The sequence below is a fragment of the Takifugu flavidus genome, chromosome 22, assembly GCF_003711565.1.
Source record: "Takifugu flavidus isolate HTHZ2018 chromosome 22, ASM371156v2, whole genome shotgun sequence".
Taxonomy (NCBI): Eukaryota; Metazoa; Chordata; class Actinopteri; order Tetraodontiformes; family Tetraodontidae; genus Takifugu; species Takifugu flavidus.
Genome location: NC_079541.1, coordinates 3,727,336 through 3,746,486, shown reverse-complemented (window position 1 = coordinate 3,746,486; position 19,151 = coordinate 3,727,336). Strand labels below are relative to the sequence as shown.

At 50.5% G+C, this 19,151-nt stretch overlaps 2 protein-coding genes and 1 long non-coding RNA gene across 5 annotated transcripts; 1 reads left to right on the top strand and 2 right to left on the bottom strand.

Annotated features, from left to right (window-relative positions):
* Positions 1–46: 46 nt before the first annotated feature.
* On the bottom strand, positions 47–1,658 carry LOC130518985 (transmembrane protein 60-like). Of its 2 annotated transcripts, none has more exons than XM_057021992.1 (3): positions 1,504–1,658; positions 1,171–1,262; positions 47–1,027 (listed from the first exon to the last, which is right to left on the bottom strand). In XM_057021992.1, exons 2-3 carry the CDS (start codon positions 1,252–1,254, stop codon positions 710–712), a joined length of 402 nt encoding a protein of 133 aa, XP_056877972.1. In that variant the 5' UTR covers positions 1,255–1,262; positions 1,504–1,658; the 3' UTR covers positions 47–709. The 2 variants fall into 2 exon arrangements, with proteins under 2 accessions (XP_056877972.1, XP_056877973.1); XM_057021993.1 differs by lacking the exon at positions 1,504–1,658 and adding an exon at positions 1,372–1,501.
* Positions 1,582–18,835, top strand: LOC130518984 (protein PHTF2-like). Of its 2 annotated transcripts, XM_057021990.1 has the most exons (21): positions 1,582–1,782; positions 1,873–2,165; positions 7,951–8,031; positions 10,986–11,042; positions 13,515–13,584; positions 13,657–13,815; positions 13,899–14,064; positions 14,536–14,697; positions 15,142–15,358; positions 15,425–15,568; positions 15,650–15,806; positions 15,879–15,949; positions 16,020–16,148; positions 16,235–16,320; positions 16,395–16,587; positions 16,687–16,818; positions 17,005–17,091; positions 17,165–17,320; positions 17,388–17,483; positions 17,557–17,682; positions 17,755–18,835. In XM_057021990.1, the coding sequence occupies exons 3-21, from the start codon at positions 7,987–7,989 to the stop codon at positions 17,773–17,775; spliced, it is 2,274 nt and encodes a 757-aa protein (XP_056877970.1). In that variant the 5' UTR covers positions 1,582–1,782; positions 1,873–2,165; positions 7,951–7,986; the 3' UTR covers positions 17,776–18,835. The 2 variants fall into 2 exon arrangements, with proteins under 2 accessions (XP_056877970.1, XP_056877971.1); XM_057021991.1 differs by lacking the exon at positions 14,536–14,697.
* Positions 9,280–10,560, bottom strand: LOC130518986 (uncharacterized). Its single transcript, XR_008948192.1, has 2 exons — positions 10,454–10,560; positions 9,280–10,419 (listed from the first exon to the last, which is right to left on the bottom strand). It is a non-coding gene; the product is annotated as an uncharacterized LOC130518986 (long non-coding RNA).
* Positions 18,836–19,151: the final 316 nt, after the last annotated feature.

Here is a 19,151-nt window from a genome sequence, read left to right as displayed (position 1 = left end):
GAGGCCTAATTTCCGTGTGTTGGGCCAATTAGTCATAGAGACACTGTTTATTCAGCATTTGAAAACTTTAATTTCCCCACAGCTCCCAAAACCAAATTATGCCTATGACATAGAAGCAAATGGCACAAAACCAGTGATCGTTATTCCGTAGAATCTCTTAAATTCACTTATACTGTCTGTAATTATCACTTTGGTCATCAGTCGCTTTGAACAGTTTCCGCAGACTTTTGTGGGACAAGCTAAATCATAACTGGTGAAAACGTTCGTCGGGCTTCTCTGGAATGAAAAAGTGCAAAAATATCCAGATTTGACACCATTTACGCTCTGCTTTTACTGTGCCGACGACTTCTCGATGGAGTCAGAATTCGCCGGCAATATTCTAAGTAGCAGAAGCTCGTAAAATTGAACATAAAGAAGGAATAAAGGAGGTTCTTCCAGTGTAATCTTCACAGTAGTTTAAAATGCTTCCAGTTTTAAAGGAAGGGGGTGAGCTCTGTTGATGGCGTCTGAATTACGTGATTTTATAGCAGCTTTCGAGTTTGTCTTTTTGCTGAACGTCGTTTTCAAAATGGACACTGATATTTGAGATGATTTGGTTCCTGAGTGGTGATGACAGAGTCAATCCTCTCTGGAAATCTCATCGGTTCACAATCTGACTTCTGTTTATAGCGGAATGATTCGCTTTGAGGTGATCGAGACGCCCCCTGAATCAGGCCTCTCTCCTCTCGGGGAAAATATTCAGGCCCAGCTCCACCAGCGCTCCCAGCAACATGGTCCACAGAGGTATGCACACAAACGACAGCTTCATGTCTGCCAGCTTCTCCAGCTTGGCGCACAGTGTCAGGCAGAAGGCCAGCTTCAGGAGCATGGCGGTCAGGTACCAGGCGCGCAGACGCAGGTCGGGGGAGCCGTTGCGTGGGTCGTATCCGGGCTTGCAGCGGCCGGCCATCTTGATGGCCAGCATGAGGATCAGGATACCGTCAAAGACCCAAACTGGGAGGAAGATCAGGAACCAGCTCCATTGCACCTGGTGGGTGAAAATGACCATATCATTTTAAAAGTTTTTCCACTTTTCCAGAGATGTTAAACTTTATTAAATGACTGTAAAAGATAATAATCATGTGAATCATTTAAAAAAAAAAAAAAAACATGGTTCCGAAAAGCAACTACCTTCCCGTCTAGTTTGAGTACCAGGGTAATGAGGAAGACCAGGGTGAAGACCCAAGTCAACAAAACCCTCTGAGCAAGGGACATCTCGGCGACTTGGCACACACAAAAGACAAAATTAGGTCAGAAATAGAGAATAGTCTACTGTGCGTTATAACACGACTGAGATTTCAAGCGCTAGATTTAAAAAAAAAAACATTTCACCATTTCATTGCTGGTTTTATATCAGCAATCAGCACTATTAAGTCAATCGCTTTTTGGAATTTTATAATCCAGCCGCAGATAGCTAGCATGTGGCTAATCGAATAGTATTCTACTGATGACAGATTGACCTACTCTACAGAATCTTTACATCTGTGGACAGCACATTCCTCTCCACTTGTGGCGAAGATTGGAAATCGCAAAACCCATGCTGTGGTTCACAGAATAATCTCCAGCCGTGCCAATTAATAGCAATAACAGACGCAGAGATTTTGGTTCCGTTATCTCGGCTAGTCCCGGCCGTGCTGACAGCTGATTGGTCAGATTTGGATTGGCGTCACCACTTCCGGGGTTTAACCGGACGTTTTCTGGAGAGGCGAAAGCTCCTGCAGTGACGTACATCGTCCACCAGAGGTAAGTATAGGTCTTTATTTCCACAGTACATCACAACATATTATATCAAAACGCAATATTAAATGCCGGCGTCTTTGTTTTATTTTTTAGAGAATGATGGAGTTGACAGGGGCGACGTGCCGGTCCGCTGCCTGTCGCCTCCATTCGCGCCCGCGGTAACGAATCCACGTGCGCGTTTGATCCGCAGTTTACGGTAGCGGGCTGGAGTTGTATCGGTTACACGGAGAGGCAGAAAGGGAAAAAGCCAGCTTCAAACATCGCGGAGGAGAGACCAAACATCTCTTCTGGCCACTCGACGGGGTCGGTTAGAGCTCTGCGCCGCGTCCGCCGCGCCCGGAAAGCAAAGTGCGGGGACTCGGAGCTGCCCTCGCTGCCAAGAAAAGGTGAGATTGATACGCTCCGCGGCAGGTTCGGACAGTAGTTAAGGGTATCGGGGTCAGCTGTGTGGGCTCTTTGTGCCTGCTGCTGGTAGCTCGGCTAGTTACTTAGCATGGTAGGAGCTAGCAGGAGGGGGTGGGGGGGCAGCCCGTCGGAACACACCGGGGGTGCATCTTCGCCGATTAGCTAGCGGATTAGCTGCCTTGTAGCTCCACGGTCGGTGTCCTTGTACGGAGTGAAAACGGCGAGTAACGTTGCAGTTTGCCTTAATAAAGCGGCGTTCACACGCTGGCAACAACCATTAAATTCGAAGCTTCCGTCGGCTTCCTGATGCATCTTGAGGCTCTGTCCGGTCGCCTAAAATGCAGAGCTGCAGCTATTGTTGGTCCAAAGTTTTCCCATCGCGTTCTGCTAAACTAAATTAGACTTGATAGGTTTTGCATATTTTTATTTTATTTTATTTTTGCAATTTAATGACACTTTCCTGACTAAGTTTCCTACTGTCCCAACATCATTTCACCAAATTTATTTTCCAGTGTTTTTGTCGGCCTGCAACGCTCAGGCTTTTGCAGGGTCATGACCCCCATGAGCCCCCCCGTCCCCCCTATTCTTCATTTCCAAAGACATAATCTGACCCCGTAAAACAACCCCCACCACCACCATCCTGACGGTCCTAACTGAAACCCACGAACCTTCCTCCCAGCCTACTGTGGTAAATTAGATTTCCATTCTGTGTCCATGCACAATAATTGACAGCAGGAGTTTGGGGGCTGCCCCGGACCGGGACCGTGGAGTATCGTGGCCTTTGGGTCTGGCGCAGGCAGGTATGCTGTCAGACGGGCTCGGATCCTCTGGATTCCAGGGGTGCACGCACAGGAATGTCAAGGCGAATCTATTTTTGGTTCACTGGAGCTCTGCGGCTTTAGTTTTCCGTCTCAGGCTTCATGGCGACGCTTGAATTTAAAGATTAACACGGCAATTGTCTCGGGTGAGAGCCCTAAATGGGGAAAAAAACGATATCAGATTACTTTGTGTCATGAAGCAGACGAGTGAAGAGCTGACCAGAGGGTCTCGGACGGGCCGGGCCGGGCCGGGCCTCTGAAATCACTGTTGCGTTCCATACGTTGACTCCTGCATGTTATCTCTGACCAGCTTGTCTTGGCAGGTGTCTCATCACACGTCTACATTCAGTCAGCGTGTGTGTATGTGGAATGTTTTCATTTGCATTCAAAGCCGCTTGCAGTGGAAGAGCGCCCCCCCCCCCGATTGAGTGCGTCGCCCGAGCTCTCTTTGCACGTCTCTTTGCAGCTCGGCGGTGCCCACGGAGGCGGTTACGTCACCCGTCCGCAGCGATGTTGCATCACAAGCGCGGCCGCCGTGTCATCTGGCCACGTTGAGTCCGCTCAACGGCCTCCGAGGCCGTTAGCACGAAGGTCAAGTGGCTTTACGGAGTGGCGCCGCGCCGAGAGCTTCTCTACCGCGGCAGAACGCCGTCTTTTGTCAATGATGAAGTGGAGCGGCGCCGGCGAGAAAGGCTTCTTTTTCATGTTGTCACGTGTTCCGAGGGCCTCTCGCTACTTCTTCTAAATGTCGATTTTTCTGTGTCAGATTGCGAGCGAGCGCGCCTTCCCATCCTCGACCCTGCTGACTCGGCGGGATGCAAATAGAACAGAGTCGGCGTTTGTGCTTTCACCAACACCCGTGCGCCTTCTGCCATCGCTGTCGTGGGAAAGACACAAACGGTCCACTTGCCCCTCCCCCCCCGAAACCCTCGTCTGCACTGTTTTGAACTTGCCGTGTTGTTCTGGCCTCGGGGACAGGCGTCCGAAGGACTTTGGTCCCCTGGAGCTGACAAATTGTCCCTTGAGATGAGCAGCGTTGGAAAACAGTGGCGGCGGTGATTGTTTAACGGCGTGCACGGCCAGCTCGCTGCCTGGTGCTGCTCAGCGACTGGACACGCTCGCCGCCGCGCGTCGCTCTGCGTCCCGACTGTCCCCGCTGTCCTGATTGGTCCTTTCGGACGCGGCAGCTGTCAGCGAGCGCAGCCAGGCTGGAGGTGCGTTCAGATGCAGCCACGTCGCCTCTTCCGTCATTCTCTAGTTTTGAGGCGCTCGCTCTTTCCCTTTTGTAGGAAATATTGACGTCCTTGATCTGGTCAGTCGCCGGTGTGTCTGAAGACGATGGAAGCGAGAAACATCCTCTTAGAGTTACAGTTCTGCGTCTGCTGGTCTGAGGTCAGGGTTTTCTGAGCCAGCACCCGCACGAAGGTGGTTAATTCTCGTACAAAAGTATTTAATGGGCACCCTGTTGTGCGTGCTTTAAAGCTGTTCACCACAGTCTTATCGCTGCCTTTATCTTGTTCATGGCGCCGTGTTCGGGTTGGAACTGTTTACCAGAGCAGCGGCCGTTCGCTTGGCAGGAACGGCTCATTTTGATCGGATTCGTGCTTTTTTTTCTTGATGTAAATGTACATTTATTGACTCAAATTCTACACAAAACGCTGTTTGTTTGTTTTTTTGGGTGCTTTTAAGGTCACTAGCAAACACTGAAAAAAGCGCTTGTGGTGGCGTGTGTTGCTATATGATTAGGCCACATCTGGTGTCACCCCCCCTCGCACCCTCACTGTCCCCAACACCCCCCCCCCCCCCTGCAAAAACACCTCACACCTCTGTTGTCAATAGAATAGCCTTACATTTCCCCAGAGCACGCAATTAGCTTAAAAACACGTGCACGTTTTCCTCTGTCGGACTGGGGGGGTTGTAACCTGCGCCCTTCATGAAATATAGAGCGAGAACAGCTCGTCTTACGCGGGTGGAGCTGGTTTTCAGACGTCCTTCTATTCACGGAGCACAGGGATGTAACTGTCGTATCGTGAAGATTGGTCGTTATTTCAGAAAGAAGCACGTCATTGATAACCTGATGGCTGATAATCTGCTTCTTGTTTTCACTGGTACACCTCGAACCCTTTTTTTTTTTTTGACTGATGGAGGGTTTAACGTCGCCGTCATATCTGAGGCCCGCCGGCAGTTTCAGAAAAAAAGAAGCGGCTGTTCGAGCTGTCAGATTTAAAACCCGACCAGAACTATGAAACGTATGTGTGGTTGCCGCCGCTGAAAGAGATGCTACGACACAGGCTCGCACCGCCCCCACACCCATTTTCCATTGGCCTCGAGCGACGGCGCTCAGTCATTTAGCTGCCGACTCTCGAGCGAGCAGCGCACTCCAAATTCCATCTTATTGACCCCGCCAGCGAACGCGTCATGTAGCTGAACAAGACGTACGGCTGTTTACACTGAAACACACACACGAACAGTCACTGGCACAAAAATACCCTTCTAATAACTGGCCTACATAATCCCCCCCCCCCCCCCCCTCTCTCTGTTCATGTCGCTCTCTCCTGTAAACAGGTCAGTTGAGACAGTCCACTGGTTCTGCAAGTCACTGCGTGTCAGCGAGTTTTTCCTCTGACGGTGACGCGACGGGAGCCGGAGGGATCCCAACCGCTCGCTCCCATCGCCATTGTTGGGATTTTGCCTCCCGATCCTGACGGCGATGTGAATAAGGCGTGCTGTGATTGGTCTGGATTGATATGAAACAAAGTTGCAGCTGCGTTTAAGAACTCTGCGGTTCATCAAAACAGGGGCTGGAGGTTTAAATATAGCTGACGGGGAGAGCTTGTGTGTCTGTCGCCGTAGAAACCTGTGTTTTGGGAAGTATGCGAGGGAACTCCCGGACCTTCTCCGCCCGTCATCGTTCCCAGCATAAATAATAACCTGGCTGTTTCCAGCTAATCCCGCCTGTGAAGTAACAGTGTGCGTCTGGGTCTGTATGTTTTTCACGTGTGTGAATCAGCGCGCCGCCACTTCACACGGGGAAGACCTGCCCGTCCTCCCCGCGTCAACGGTAATTATGGTCCAAACCACTAATGACTGGGTGTCGTTCATATAGGTCTGTGCTGCGTTCGAGCGTGGGCGGAACAATGATTCTGTTTAGGTGTCATCCAAGAGTTTAATATGATAAAAGCATTGAAAAAGGCCTCAGTTTAGCCGCCCGTTTCCCATATTTCCTTTTACCTTGAGACCGCAGCCACAGATCAAACACATGAAGCGTTTCCCCCGTCGAAGCGTCTCGGAGATAACGAGAATTTACGGTGGGCGTGTTCGACCCGCGTGAGAAAGAAGAGCCCTTCTATTTATATAGACGGGCAGATCGTTTCCTTGTCGTCAAGCTTCGCACTCTTTCCTATTAAGACATTTATTTCTCGCTCTCAGTGCGGCCATGTTTTTTTCCCAGCATGCTCGGAGGGTGACGCGCAAACGTGTGTGGAGCTGTATAGGAGTGATTCAGCAGAATTCGGTGAAGGAGAGACGATCGTAATCTTAGTTCTTCCGGTTGTTAAGAATGTATCCTGCCTCTCTCTCTCACACACACACACACACACACACACACTTGTACAGTATCTCTGGGGTCTTTTTCTGAAGAAAATCAGCTCTTTTTAACCCCAAACCACGTTTTTGTTTCTGACAAAGGTAGTTCTACCTTTTTGGCGTGGAAATGCACACCTCACCCCTTTGATGGTTTGAAGTGGTGCTTTCCTCGTGGTTGCGGTTCGGTTCTTGGCAGATAGGCTGCGGGGCCGCCCGCCAACGTCGCAGTGTGACGCGCTGAATCTATTCTCCAGTTATCTGACTGATGATGGGTGATTCCCAGAAGTACCTGATGAACGTGGCAGCTGCTGGTGGTTGATGGTTCAACCCAGAAAGAGGGGGGGACATTTTCGGGTGTGTTTCCACTGCGCCCAGCTCGGGGTAATTTTACCGTGCCGGGGCTCTTTGCTTGCCTCTCTACTGCGGGAACCGCCCCCGGACGGCCATTTACAGGAACCTTTTTGGGCCTTACCCAAAAAGATACTCTCCTTTTTTGAGTGTTCCTTGGCACCGATTGGTTAAAACTAGAGTGAAACCCAGCGGTAGCGGCCTAGCACACACCGCTGCTCTCACGTCTTTTCTTTCTTATTTTTGCTTTTGGCGACTCGCCCAGGTGACACCAGGGCCTAAACCCAACCCTCGTGACATCGCCAAGGGGTCCGACCGCGCTGTGGAGACGCCAAGTAATCGAAACAGTTTCAGGAACTCCAGGTGGGAACACACCTGAAGTGTTGAATGTAAAGTCCTAAAGTGGACACAGGAAACAAAGTGGCTGCTGAAGGGAACGCACTTTAAACCCAGTCCTAGAAGTCCTGCGGTCCAGCCGGGTTTCCCTTCCGACCTAGTTTCCTTTGTGACAGCAGCTTGACAGGAAACTCTGGACTCGAAGGGCCGGGTTGATGATCACTGCTTTAACTAACCCTTGCTTTAATCGCTTTATCTCCTCCCCCTTCACTTCATTTGCTCAGCAAAACAAATTTCCCTTCATGTGAAGAAGGAACTGAACCAGATTCCATCCGGCGGTGGTCACTGTTAACGTTCTTACGCCGCTGGTTCTGGTTATTCTGGTTCATTCTGGTTATCGTTACCAGCTTGCGTGATTCACGTGCGTACCATCTTATTTTTGTGGCTAATGTTAGCATCTGTTGATGGTGATAATCGTGAGAGCAGTTGTTTATTAAGGGAGTTAAGGGAGATGAGTAAAAGGTGTGTGTGTGTGCGTGTGTGTGTGTGTGTGTGCGTGTTCCCTCCCGCTGTCTTTCGTCAGCGGTTTGTGACACACCTTCCCAGCAGGTATATAGCCGCCCGCGCCTCCGCGCTACTCCCTCACTCACGCCGATCCTCCCTCTCCCTGTGATTTCAGACTAAGATGCCCTAGGCCAGGAGGAGGGAAATGTAAATGGCGTCCAAAGTGAAAGATGCTGTGGTGTGGTACCAGAAAAAGGTAAGACCTGCCTGTTTGTCTTTATTCATTTCACCAGGAGGAACTGTTGCCAGATGCTGCCGCAGCTTCGTTTCTGGCGGCCACACGTGCAAACCCAGAAACTGTGCGTTTGGGCTGAGTTGGGGGGGTGAAAATGAGCCTTTTGTGTGTTCAGCTCATCATTTTTTACCTGTTTAAGGTCATGTCTGGTCATCGTTCAGGAGCTAGCGCGGTGTTGTGTGTCCACTTGTTCCGTGAGCTCGGATATCGGATCCGCTGCTGGACGGAACTCCGGTCCCCCCCCTTTACCTCTCAGCTTACGGGTTCTGAACCCAACCTCCCTGATTAAGGGGTTTACTTCAGATTTCAGTGGAAACAGTTTCACCCTGATGAAGTTCTGGTTTTTTAAACATTAACAACAGGAAGTGAGTGGGTGTTATTAGCCGTCGTGTGTTTATCAGGCAGCAGAACCGGGGCTTATTTTACCACCTGATGCTGGGTTCATGTCATTAGCTGGATGTCAGATCTGTGTTCTGTTCTGAGTGCAGAACATCTGAGAACCTAACAGGTCAAGGAGACCATGAAAAATTAGAATTCAACCAAACTTTACTTGCATAGTTTCAGAAACCCACATCAGTGGCAGGAAAAAGTGCCATTTAACAGGAAGAACCCTTGAGCAGGACCAGGCTAGAGGAGGAAAATGCTTCTCAATGGAGAAACCGCATAACGTATTTACAACAAAGTCAAATTCAAGACTCTGCTGCCACAATATTATGACAAATACAGGGTCTGTATCAGTCCCGGGGCATCATGGGTAACCTTTAGGTTCATGAGCTGGAACAGTCTGTGGAATGTTCGGCCTCGTCCATGAGTGAAGAGGACAGCTGCTCATTATGAGTTGGGGGGGGAGGGGAGCAGCTGTATTCATAAATCTGCAGTGTCTTCATCCTCTGCTGTGCCAGACTTCCCCGTTCTTTTTTTAAATGTCTGACACATCATGTTTGCTGCCAGCTGTCGCTCTGTTGCTTGTTGTTGTTGTTGACGTTGGAATGAGCCCATTTGAGCTGACAAATTGTTCGCGGTGGCTTTAAGGCTGTTTTTAAAGTTTCACCCATTGCCAACGTCAGTCTCCTGAAGAGCTTTTGGTTTGTTATAGCCAGAGATGCTCAAACAGCCTGTAAGCTTGTAATTTACAACTTCCTATTATTTATTTATAGTTGTGCAGAGAACAGGAAAACCAGGCAGAGTTTTGAAAACACTGATTAAAAGTGGCTGTTTTCATGTGTTTTATAGTAAATTCACCCATTCAAACGCACCCAATCGGCACACCTGAGCTCACACGCTCTACGGCAACGCTCCCGCGTGTATGTTTGTTTCCATGGTCGCGCCTGAAAGCAAAAGGATTAGTCACCAGGTACGGAGCAGCCAATGGACACCAGAGATGTTCAGAGGTTCGATATCTTTGAGGGGGTTGTCTGAGGTTTCACTCACAAATTCCTCCTGTCAACACCGACCACGCCTCGACGTGCTCGTGGAATAAGCGCGCCTTCCCGTCCCTCACTGGCGGAGGCCGGGGCGTCGCCATGAAAGGATTACAGGAACGCCACATGATGGCGGTCGATGCCGCCGATGTGTGTCGGGGGCGCTGAGACCTCCACTGCAGAGAGGCCGTTATGTAACTCTCGCTCCGCCAACGTAATCCCGCTCTCTCTCCCACTCGGATCGTTCCCTCCGTTGGTCGCCATGGTGACCCTGGCACTGCCGCATTGGCACTTTTGGCCCCCTCTCATCAGACCCTGTGGTGGTGGAGCTTCCAGAGCGTGCGTGTAACAGCGGTGTGGATCGGTCAAACCTCCGCGACCTCGTTTCTCCCTGAGAAGGTCCACAGCTGCTCTTTTCTTCCCCACCTGCCCTCCATCCTTCTCTTCTTCACCAGCTTCCCTGTGGTCCGCCTGTCCTCCATTGACCCCCCCCCCTCCCCCCCCCCCCCCCTTCCCGCCCTGCCTCACGCTGCTGTCAGATGGATAAACACGAGGGAATCATCTGAGCTCCCCAACACGGACGAGCGCGCTTCCTTTGGCTCTTTTCCTTTGTATTAGTATGTATAAGAGTCTGATTACCCGGAGGCGCGCAGTCAGATGATTCCCCGCCTGCTCTGGCCGTCTCGTGTGTCTCTCCCCCTCTCTTCCTCTCATCAACATATCCATCTTTAATGAAGCCTCATTAAAGATGCAGCGTTATCACCAGCGCGGTCGGACACACTCGGCTGAGTGTGAACCGCTGAAACAGGTCAGACCCGTCCACGTCTGCACGTGGAGAGCAAAGCTGACAGTCTGGCTTGACCTTGAAATATCTGGACAGCTGTGGTTCCCATGGCCTCTCATTCTCTCGCTCTCTCTCTCTCTCACACTCACACACACACACACACCACACACACACACACACCACACACACACACACACACACAGATCTCTGCACGTGTTCTTCCTCCCTCAGTGTGTGAGTGACTGATAAACACTGGCTGTAGGCCCAGATTAGATAGGTGACTGTGGTTAAACCAGACCTTTTATGAGCCATATTCACGCCTTATTAATGTTGCTTTATTTGAAGGCCCAGCAGGTTGTTTTTTTTTATTTCAGTGTGTAAAAGGCGAAAGTAGCAATGCGTTTTATAAGCTTGTCCTTCCAGAAGAGACCAACAGGGGGCGATGTATTCGCCCTTATTTCCGTAATAACAATCCAGCTTCTTCTGGGACCTGATTTAGCTCCAACTGGACTGATAAGGACTCCTAAACTGTATCATCATCCATTGATTCTGGTTCATCCAGACAAATTGTGAGGCTGTGAAGTTGTGCAACAACACCAGGACTTTGGCTGGACGATGACGAGGATGATGTTGAAGACCGGCGGTCTATCTGACATGGAGGATCTTTCAATCCTCATCACTAATCCTCTTTTCTCCTGTTCTGCTTCCAGATCGGCGCCTACGACCAGCAGATCTGGGAGAAATCTGTGGAGCAGCGGGAAATAAAGGTGCCCTTTTTGTCCTGCTTGTCTTCGTTTTGCGTCCTTTTCCATTCTCCCTTCCTTGTTTCGCTCATTTCAGATTTCTCTCCTTGTCATTTATCCTGTTACTCAGTTTTTCTGTTATCAGTGTGTGTTTTTTTTTTCTTTTTAACTCTTTCCTCTTTGATCGGGGTGGGGGGGGCATGTGCCCGTCTCTCCTCTCATCTCCATCCCTCCTTCTTCATCCGTTGTTTTCCTCCTCTGCAGTTTATTTCTCTGGTGAGTATTCAGTAGGGAGGACGTTCCTCTCGGTGTCTCCACAGTGCACGTCAGCTCACCCACAGTGTAGTCGTGCCTCAGTAGGCTGTGATTGGTTGGTGTGATGGCCACGTGGAACCCTGCTATGTTGAATAACTCCACTCTGCATTGAGTCCATGGCACCGCTGCTTCCCGATTAAGAGAAGCTCACGTGCAGCATGAAATATTCTTTCTTTTTAAATTTTCCTCCAGACTTCTATTTTTTTTAAAGGTTATTTACTCTCTTGTGCCACTAGAGGGCGTCTGCAACGCGTTGGGGGTTATTTGGACGTTACGCATCTGCGACTGAGGCTAAATTTAGGAGCGCGGTGGGGGGTATGAATGAGTATGAACCCCCCCCAACATGCTGACAAGTGTATATTTATTCATAGCTGAAGGTCTGATTAGCCTCTATCTGCGAAAGGGCATCAGGCATAAGTTTAAAAAGACGTAGGCGATACCTTGGAGTTTAATCTTAAATATCAAAGGAGCTTTGATTTAAGGGGACTATGTAATGTATTACTACTTCTACTATTGGAATAGATTAACTTCAACACTGGACAGCAACTATGGAAGCTAATACAGCACAGAAAGAGGTGCTTTTGGTGTTGGAGCGCTCTTAAATGTATATTAGAGGCATTAGAGGTTTGGGGCAGGAAGGGCCAGGGCAGAGGCACATAGTCACAATTACTGTGTGTGTGTGTGTGTGTGTGTGCGCACGTTGCACGTGACTGTTTGACCTTTCCCTCTGTAGATTCGATGAGATTTACAGTGTTTAGCAGCTGTTAATGTTGAACAGAACATTTTATTTTTGTCAGTGTCCAGGACACCACCTCTGTCTCTACCTGTAAACAGGTGGCACATTTTCATGAGCTCAAAGTCCACACACACACACGCACGCACACACACACACACACACCTACCCACCCACACGGGAGTGTGAACTTGGCTGTTCTTCTCTCTTTTTCTTTGGTGTTGCATTTACAGAAGTGTGACCATCTCTGCAGCCTTGTGAAGTGTTAATGCGCTTGTTCAACCTCAAAAAAAAAAACAACTTTCCCATCTTGAGAAGTTCTGGGGTTTTTTCATGCTCTTATGCACACGGCTGTGACATTTTTATATTTTAACAAGTGTAAATTCAGAAAAGCAGCAGCATGGATTTTATTGGTTTTGCATTAGTTTATTAGAAAGAGCGGTTTTATTTTAAAATCTAGTGTTAAACTGTACCATTGCTGTAACATCATTGTTGTAGATCATCATTGTTGATGAGATGCATCATGTACACTTATTTCTTAGCGGTTTATTGATCCTGCAGAAGCACCCTTGTCTTTCGGGGGCGGTGTCGCCACCTGCCGGTTAAACCCAGAAACTACAGCTGAATTGATCTGAACTCATCAAACACCAAGGTCAACTCAAGTGGGGTCAGCTCCCATTTATAAGCACGAAATACAACAGAATAGCTCAGGGATGAGTGAATAACAACCCTGAGGTTTATTTTGGGGGGGGGGATATCGACTGGGAAGTCATTGTATTAGTTTGATTCATGTTCTTTTTAAAGATAAGAACATTTATCAGGCCTCTCAGATAAGACTGAGTGGCCTCCAGGTAAATATTAACACAAGCCTGTCGTCCCCTCTCGTTACGCGTTGTGACTCCGCTTTAAACGTCCAATATTTCACCCGAGTTAAGGCTTCAGTCACTGATAAGGAAGTATTTTCAGGGTGGCAGCCATTTTCTTCCTGACATTTTACAGCTTGAAGAACTAATATTTGGGCTTGACACACTCGCTCACTCCCCCACTGACAAGTCGTGGGAAAGTCGGCCTGTCTGCTGATGCGCGTGCTGCGGTGTTTTGCGTGCGCGATGACGGGTGTTATTAAAACAGAAGAGATGTCAGTGGAACAAATGGTGCAGATGTCGTATTTCAATGCTTCGGAGAAACTGGTGCCCACAGGAAACGAGCGCGCTGCAGGGGAGGTTTTCCTCAGCACCGTCGAAGAGGAAACCGCACAGACGAGCTGCCGTTTATCGCCCTGCGCAGCTGCACGGCCACGCGGATGCACGGTGTGCCTGCACAGATGTGCGTGTGTTGGTGTGCTGAGGGCAGAAATCGCACGTAGTCCTCTTGTAGCCGAGCTTCCGTAGCTGCGACGCGTTTGAGGAGTTCCGAGGCTGACGCCGCGTCTCTGTCTCCCCCTGCAGGGCTTGAGGAATAAGCCAAAGAAAACGGGACACGTCAAACCTGACCTGATCGACGTGGACTTGGTCCGAGGTGAGACGTGAGTGCGAGGCGAGTCGCGGCGACGCGGCGGCTCCTTGGCGTTAATTGTTTGGCTCCCTGCAGGTTCGGCGTTCGCCAAGGCCAAACCAGAGAGCCCGTGGACGTCTCTCACGAGGAAGGGCATCGTCAGAGCCGTCTTCTTCCCCTTCTTTTATCGATGGTGGATTCAGGTCACCTCCAGAGCCATTTTCCTCTTACTGCTGGCTCTTTATCTGCTGCAAGGTGGGGGTGGTGTGACGATAATGGAATCAAATGTGACGCGTGGACTGGAACCGTTGGACTGACAGTCCGGTCTTCTCCTGCAGTGGTGGCGGCGGTACTCTACGTGACCATCCCGCGGCCTCATGGGATACCGGCCACCGAGGTGTTCGGGGCCATCTGGCTCATGCTGCTGCTGGGCACCGTCCACTGTCAGATCGTCTCCACCAGGACCCCCAAATCCGCCTCCAGCACGGGCGGGAAGAGACGCAGGTAAGGAGCGGGGCCAGTGAGCCCCCGCGCTCGGTTGCATTTGCCCAATTCTGTCACTGAAAACCAAAGGGTGACGTCTTATCATGGAGATCTGGTCTCAATCGCGCCAGTCCAGACTGATAATTGGCCACTTCGGCATCTCCATGATAAATCCAAGTTAACGGGGTCAAGATGAGGCGTTTGCTGTGTGTGTGTGTGTGTGTGTGTGTGTGTGTTGCTGGATCTGCTGGTTTTGTTGCTGTTTGGCTGCTTTTTCCTGAGACAATTTTCAGACTCCGAGGAAGAAAATTGGACCATGCCACAGTTTTGGAAAGGGTTAGGGCAGCGGGGGGATAATTGGTTTTAGGGTTACTGTCATTTTATTTTTCTTGTGCCACCTGATTATTACTGAGGTTCGTGTCCAACTCACTGCTGTCTCCAGATCAGTTTAAAGTCTCTCCCCACCCCTATTCTATTCTTTCCAAACTGAAGGAAGTTGAGGAAAGCCTCTCAGATGGAGGTGCATAGGGAAGGCGACGGGTCTAGCACTACCGATAACACACAGGAGGGGGCGCCACACTCCCATTCAGCCTGCAGTACATACAGCCTGGGCACTCTCTTCCAAGATTTCTGGCATGATATCTGTAAAGCTGGGTGTGTATTTTCAGTTTCTTTCCCATCCATTTTAAATTAGATCGTGTATATACAGTAAAGCTGGAGTTCGGTTGAAGTAGATTACAAAAGAATGAGCATATTTCACTGACAGGTGACCGAATTCCAGCTTTGCTTTGACCTGAGCTTCAGCTGCAAACGTCTGGGTGAACTTCAAACTGAAACATTGCTCTCAGTTTGAGCTCCGGCTCCACTTTGATGTAAACACACAGCTGAGAGAAGCGTCACTGCTTTTAATTCACCGCCAGAGTTTGCAGCTGATTTAGATGATCGCAGTTCAGAAGCAGCATGTGGTGTTTTTAAAACCGCTTCCTTGGCCTACTGCTGCTGTTTGAACCGCTTCTGAACCCCCATCTGCTGATTTGTGTCGCGGTTCGCTTTAATCTCGCCTTTCATCGTTCCTCCGTCTCGACGCCCCCCCCCCAGATCCAAAAAGTCCAAGCTGTCCATTGACAAGTCCACAGAGACGGATAACGGCTACGTGTCCCTGGACGGCCGGGTGACCAACCGCAGCAGCGAGGAGGGGCTCCAGCTGCACGAGACGCAGCCCAGGCCCGACGAGGTGGGCTGGAACCATCAGGTCAAAGCCACGCAGTGCCAGCCCCCCCGCACGGCGGCGGCGACACCGGCGAGCAGCAATAAGGTAACGTCGTGATCGGCCGAGTCTAGTGCGGTCGGGACCGACGCATCTGACAGCCGTGTCCCGCAGGAGCTGCCGTCGGACGAGGCATCGAGCGAGGAGGATCCGGAGGCGAGCTACAGCACCCTCCGCAGGGGGGCGGAGAGGCTCAACAGCGACTGTCTGCTCAGAAACCGCAAGAACTCTCATTACAAGAAACACTACACGGTGGAGGTGAGGACACACACCTGCTGACGCAGGTCAGAGGGACACGCCCCGTTTATCTCACGAGCATCATCCCGCTCTCGCCGTCAGGAAGTGCCGAAGTCGGGCACCAGCTGCAGCTCCAGATGTTCCAGCCTGAGGACGCACGACTCCGAGAGCACCAGGCACGAGTCCGAGACGGAGGACCTGATGTGGGAAGACTTCCTGCACTGCGCCGAGTGCCGGTCGTCCTGCACCTCCGAGACAGGTCAGACTCGAGCCCGGAATTCTCCTCAGACTCTGGAATAGTCGGGAAGTTGACGCGCTGATGTTCTTACAGAAGGGGAAGGTGGAGGGACGCCCATCTGTCCTCCTGTGAAGAAAGAATACAGAGACGATCCTTTCCATCAGGTCTGGAAGGCACAAATACCAGACACGCCTCTGGAGGCCCGCACCTAAATGTTCCCACCTGTACCTGCAGGGGCACGTCCCGTGGCTGCACAGCTCCAATCCTGGGCTGGAGAGAGTGAGCGCCATCGTCTGGGAGGGAAACGAGTGCAAGAAGGCCGACATGTCCGTTCTGGAGATCAGCGGCATGATCATGAACAGAGTGAGCAAAGAAATGCGCCTTGAGCTTCATTCAAGGCTTAATTCAACACATGTGGTTAAACTGTGGCTCTCTGCTGCCCCCCGCAGGTGAACCTGTACACCCCAGGCATCGGTTACCAGGTCTTTGGGAACCTGGTCTCCGTCACCCTCGGTCTCACCCCGTTTGCCTACAGGTACAGGTGCTCGCAGCCTCGCAGCAGCTTCGGACTGTCACGCTTAAATCAAACGGCTGCTTTACCTCCCGCAGGCTGGCTCAGTACAGAGACCTGGACCAGCTGCCCTCGCTCTCGGCCAACGAGCTGCTGTCCGTGGCGCTGGGGGGCGGGCCAGACTCGGACATCCTGGTCATCACCATGGTGACGCTCAGCTTCCTGGTGCGCATTTGCCTCACCTGGCTCTTCTTTTTCCTGCTGAGTGTGGCAGAGAGGACCTACAAACAGGTGAGAGACGTTCGGAGGTGTTGGGTCCAGGCGTTGACCTGTGCACGTTAACCTGTGCACGTTAACCTGTGCACGTTAACCTGTGCACGTTTGTTTCAGAGACTGCTGTTCGCCAAACTCTTTGGCCACCTGACGTCGGCCCGCAGAGCCCGCAAGTCTGAAGTCCCTCATTTTAGACTGAAGAAGGTGCAGAACATCAAGATGTGGCTGTCGCTGCGCTCCTACCTGAAGGTAGGACCCCCCCCCCCCCCGCCCAGATGGCCACGATCCAGCCGGGTTTTCTGTCCTACCAGGCTGACAATGCATTCAGTGGGATAGAAAACCGGGCTGGATCGTGGCCCTGGAGGACTGGGTTTGGACACGCCTGCTCTAAAGTGATGGTCGAGCTCCACTAATTAAACCCCTCCAATGTCACAGAGGAGGGGCCCCCAGCGCTCGGTGGACGTCATCATTTCCTCCGCCTTCCTGCTCACGCTGTCTGTGGTCTTCATCTGCTGTGCTCAGGTAACAGTTGGGGGAGGAGCCCACGCACATTTAACGCCTAAACACTCACACGGTTCTGCCTCTCTTCCTCCAGCTGCTGCACGTCCACGAGACCTTCCTGGAGTGTCACTACAACTGGGAGCTGGTGATCTGGTGCTCCAGTCTGTCCCTGTTCCTGCTCAGGTTCGTCACTCTGGGCTCCGAGACCAGCAAGAAGTACAGCAACACCTCCATCCTGCTGACGGAACAGGTGAGAACAACAGGGGTCAGATTACCCTGACCCTGGAGACGTGACCCTGGATTCTGCTTTTTGACAGATTAACCTGTATCTGAAGATGGAGAAGAAGCCCAACAAGAAAGAGGAGCTGACGCTGGTCAACAATGTCTTAAAACTGGCTACCAAACTACTCAAGGTACCCGTCATTCTCCGAGCAAGGTCTCACCCTCATCACAGCCCAGCTGACGTGCGTCTCTGCCCGTCTCCAGGAACTAGACACTCCCTTCAGGCTCTACGGGCTGACCATGAACCCTCTGCTCTACAACATCACCCAGGTGGTCATCCTGTCTGCTGTGTCGGGGGTCATCTCGGACCTGCTGGGGTTCAACCTGAAGGTAAAGGTGCCGCTCTCCGCTCAAACCCCACCAGGAGGGGGGGGGACCTTAAACACTCTTTTCTGTGTGCAGCTGTGGAAGATCAAATCATGACAGCGAGGAGGCGCCCGACCGTCACACCTCGACATATCGCAGCGCTCCGACCTTCAACGTTCCGACTTTGTGCAATCCTCAAGCTATTTATTTTACCCACTCAGTGTTTTTAAGTTTGAGTTTTTTTGAATCGTAGTTAGTCTCATTTTTGTGTTCCGAACATATTTTACCGTCTGCAACACACACAAGTATTAAGTTATTCCGGTTCTCAAGCAAACGCGAAGGTGACCACCTCAGACCATAACAAGTTTCAGGACAATTAAAGCTAACGAGCTCAATTATAGTCTGTAGGTGACACAAGCTGCTGAAAGAAAAAAAATACAGTTAATATTCACTGTTGCATGAAGAAGCAGCTACTGTTACAGTATTCTCGTACCCCTGCAACATTTTATAGACTCGAGTGACCCCACGTCACCTTCCTGTAGAGCAAACGGCGACGAAGGATTCTCAGCTGGACCTTTTGGCTTAACGGTGGAAATGTAGCTTTCCTAGCTTCTTTCTGATTGTCGCGACGTAGTTGATCAACTTTCTTTGACGTTTGCTTTAACTTGCATATCATTAGAGCAGCTAAGACGGTCTGGTCGCCGTGGAAATTGGTGTGAATTCTAAACACTGCAGTTAGACTGTGTTGAAAGCAAGCGAATATATGCACTTTAAAAAAGAAAAATACAGAAGTCACATCCTGTTTTAAGGCTTTTTAGTACCTCACTGTACCGTCTGCTGTTCCGTGTTAGCTCTGCATCAACTGAAGTCAACCTCACGGTACGTGAAGGGGTCGCGCTCACATCCATGAAAGAAAAACCCGCTGGCGTCATCATGTCTGGTGTGTTCGAGGAGGAAGACCAAAGTGCTTACATGACTTGTCTCTAATGGAGGAAGAATGTATTTGCAGCGTTTGTGCTTTAAGATTTGTTTACCTTTGTTGAGCCGCGTCCATTTTGTTTTTGGGTCTTTCACCAGAACTTGATTTGTACAAAAGTTAAACAGAGAACTGTAAGGTCTGTCCATACGGCTACATTTTTATAAGAAAAATTAAAAAAAAGTTGTGGTAGCTTCATCATCCTGGTGTTTGTCTCTGATATAACACTTCATGCACAATAACACACCAGATTTGAACACAAACAACTGAGGGTGTAGCTCAGGTGGTTCAACGTAGGGTTGCGCTTCTGAAGGTTCCCGGTTCAAATCCCCTTTCCTACTTTTAGAGTAACGAGTGTCCAACTTGAATGTCAAAAGTCCCATGAGGACGTCGGTTCCTCATCTCCGACGGCCTAGGTGGGAAAGAACGTGAACCGTAAGTCGCCAGTGGTGCCGCGTCTGGTTTGAGTACCGTCTGTGCCTGAGGGGGTTGAGGGAGGGGGCCGTGTCCCCTCCCA